The following is a 3,696-nucleotide window of genomic DNA, read 5'->3' on the forward strand; positions in this document are numbered from 1 at the left end:
TTCAGAATTAACCTCTCCTCTATCACCCATTCTAGAATCCATAGGCATCACCCACAAGAGGGAAGGCAGTAGATCTCTTTGAACCATCCTCTAAGCACTCCAAAATGATCATGGGAGAGTTCCCACTATGGCATAGTGGGATGAGAACTCAACTCAGGTCACTGTGGAGGCACGGGTTTTATCCCCAGCCTAGTGCAGTGGGTTAAAGATCCAGCGTTAACACTGGCATAGTTTGCAGCTGTGGCTTGGATTCAGTCCCTGGTCCAGGAACTTCCACACACCACCAGGTTGCCTTAAAAAAATATGATTATGGATGTCATCATTATGATCATGATGGTGATGAAGAGAGTAAACATAATATCACAAGACATTATTGAGGGTTTCTTTGTTACAGTCTCTGAGCTATGCACTATGTAGCCTTTAAATTTTCATCTGCATAATTACCAACAAGATAGAGGTACATATGTTATCATTATTTTAGAGTTGAGCAGAAGTATTCTTATTTAATTTGGTTCTGGGTTAAAAAGGAGTGAAGTCAGGTTTGGATCTGAGCAGTGAGACTATTCACAGGGTAGGGGACAGTTGTCTTTCTATACAATTTCATTTCATGTGGACACGAAGTGTGGTTAGTCCAAATTGAGGTGTGTTTTGCAGGCTTTATATATGTGCATAAATAAGGTTTGAAATCACTCCTTCACTGTGCTACAAGGGTGCTATGGCATTTCTCCCTATAACCCAAAGGATTTGGATCTTTGTTGCAAAAAATCCATGGGCAATATTAGCAGCAGAAGTGTTTAAAGATCATGGCCTGTTTTTATGATGCAGATGTCAACATGACATACAATGACTGCTTTCTCTTCTCTTCTTTTCTCTCCCACCACCTATCTCTTTCTCTCTCTCCCTCTCTCACAATTCTCTAATGACACCTCTCATTGAGCAACCACATAATGTACCTGTATCTTACACAGGGTGTCCTCTTTCCCCTGAGCACCCATGGAGGGCAACGCCTGGTTGAAACACACAGCCAGTCAAGTTAAGAGTCTTTTCCCTGACCCTGGTGTCAACCACAGCTTCATTTGAGGACATACAGATAGGTCTGGATTGAGACACAAGACCCAGGGCCACATTAAGGGAAGAACCAATCCCATACTCTTGTCACAAATGGCCAAATAACTATTGAAACTCCTACATTAAGTTAGTTAGACCTGTAAGAGAGGATTGGAAGGCTCAAGACATGCAGCTCAGTGCAGTACAGTCTGAAGGTGAAGCTTGAAAGCAGGCAGCAGAGCCAGTGAGCAAGCCAGAGCAAGAGCAGAAAGACCTCTGATGGTGGTGGGCATTGTCCCAGTGCTTCACTTGCTGCAGTGGACACTGTAGAAATAGCATAGACTCCCATGCAAAATTTGGCTTAGATGTTGAGACAGAAAATGCTACACATACAAGAGGGTGTAAAAGGTTTTACTACTCAGCTGAAGATCTCCCTATCTTGGAAGAACATAGAAGGCCCTCAAAGTGGTTCTGAAATGGCAGAAGAGTTCAAGGAAAGTGGCTGGTCTGGGGTTTAAAATTTTTTTTTTAGTTGTGGTAAGAACATGTTTCCCGAGTGAGAGTTCCTGCATGTATGCTTAAACTGACTTGGTTTAAATCTTCCAAAGGAAGGAGGAAACTTCACCAAAGGAAGGAGGACCTGGACTTTATTATCAGCTTTCCCAGAAGTTAAGCAGAGGGGAAGAGATAAAAGTATGACTTAATCCTACTGTATAGCCCAGGGAACTATATCCCATCTCTTGGGACAGAACATGATGGAAGATAATATGAGAAAAAGAACACACACACACACACACACAATATTTTCTGTGTGTGTGTGTGTGTGTGTGTGTGTGTGTGTGTGTGTGTTTGTCTAGGTCACTTTGCTGTGCAGAAGAAATTGACACAACATTGTAAATCAACTATAATTTAATTTAAAAAAAAAATCCCCCCAAACCCCCAAACAACAGCAACAACAGCAAAACACACAAAAAAGTATGGCTTAAAAACTGTCAGCAACCAAACATCACACACACAAAAACAGAGCCCCATGCTTTATTGTGTAGCTCTTAGAGTTTTACAAATGGTTCAAATCAAGGGAATTAATTATACTGCATTTCGAGAAAATAAAGTAAATGTGACCGCCTATCAGAGTCTTTTATTTAGGATATTTTTTCTTTAGAGGAAAGGATATTTCTTAATCCTATGGTTTCCTTGAAAGAATGGGAACTGGTATTTCAGTGTGCTTATGGAGGGTTTTTTTTTTTTCAGGTTTTAAAGTTTTATTGAAGTATAGTTTATTTACAAGGTTGTGATAATTTCTGCTGCACAATAAAGTGATTCAGTTATATATGTACACACATCCACTCTCTTTCAGATTCTTTCCCCACATAGATTATCACAGAATATTGGGTAGGGTCCCCTGTGCTCTACAGCAGGTCCCTATTGGCCAATCATGCCGTATAGTTTTTTCAGTCTCTAAATATCCATATGTAAAGTTCTTAAACCTATTCTTTCCAATGGTACATGTAATAACAGATGAATGGAGAAAAAAAAAACAGGGAGAAAAGAAGTTCTAAAAAGGGTGGGTTTGTTATGACAAAGAAATGTTGGTCTTCAAGTTAATACCTTATTTATGAATTGCTTGGCTCCAAAATAGAGACACTCTGATGGGGTACCTGTATACTTGTTTCCTTTTATATCAACTCTCATCTATTTTTCAGAAAGTGCCTCTGCTCCACAAAACCACAGAATTTCACAGGTGTCTTGGAATTCCTCCTCCTGGGGCTCTCAGAGGATCCAGAACTGCAGCCTCTAACTTTCCTCCTGTTCCTGTCCATGTACCTGGTCACCGTGCTGGGGAGTCTACTGATCATCCTGACCATCAGCTCTGACTCCCACCTCCACACCCCCATGTACTTCTTCCTCTCCATTCTGTCCATGGCTGACATCGGCTTTACCTCTACCACGGTCCCAAAGATGCTTTTGGACATTCAGACTCACAGCAGAGTCATCTCCTATGTGGGCTGCCTGATTCAGTTGTCTTTTTTTAATCTTTTTGGGTGTTTGGACAGTGCGCTTCTGAGTGTGATGGCCTACGATCGCTTTGTAGCTATCTGTTATCCCCTGCACTACCAGGTCATCATGAACCCCCGCCTCTGTAGCCTGCTGGTCCTGGGGTCTTTTCTGTTCAGCCTTTTGGACTCCCAGCTGCACTGTGTGATGATGTCACATCTTACCTTTTGTACCAAAGTGGAGATTCCTCATTTCTTCTGTGACCCTCCTCAACTCCTCAAGCTTGCCTGTGATGATACCTCCACCCATAAAATAATAATGTATTTCATTGGCGCCATTTTTGCTGGTATTCCCGTCTCAGGGATCCTTTTCTCTTATTCACAAATACTTCCCTCCATTCTGAGAGTCCCCTCATCAAGTGGGAGGTACAAAGTCTTCTTCACCTGTGGCTCTCACCTGGCCGTTGTTTGCTTATTTTATGGAACAGGTATTGGGGTGTACCTCAGCTCAGTTGTCTCATATTCCCCCAGGAAGGCTGTAGTGGCCTCCGTGTTATACATTGTGGTCTCCCCCATGCTGAACCCCTTCATCTATAGCCTGAGGAACAGAGACATCAAGAGGGCCTTGCAGAGGCTCCTCAAAAGTACAGGCTAA

At 42.3% G+C, this 3,696-nt stretch overlaps 1 protein-coding gene across 1 annotated transcript; it reads left to right on the plus strand.

The window, feature by feature from the left end:
• Window positions 1-2,482: 2,482 nt before the first annotated feature.
• LOC110259650 (olfactory receptor 7E24-like) lies at window positions 2,483-3,696 on the plus strand. The gene is made up of 2 exons (XM_085011714.1): window positions 2,483-2,487; window positions 2,751-3,696. The coding sequence occupies exons 1-2, from the start codon at window positions 2,483-2,485 to the stop codon at window positions 3,694-3,696; spliced, it is 951 nt and encodes a 316-aa protein (XP_084867840.1).

Source organism: Sus scrofa, chromosome 2, assembly GCF_054392235.1.
Source record: "Sus scrofa isolate SSC_HxYL_T2T_F1_AM1 chromosome 2, Sscrofa_HxYL_maternal_Yorkshire_Landrace_v2.0, whole genome shotgun sequence".
Taxonomy (NCBI): Eukaryota; Metazoa; Chordata; class Mammalia; order Artiodactyla; family Suidae; genus Sus; species Sus scrofa.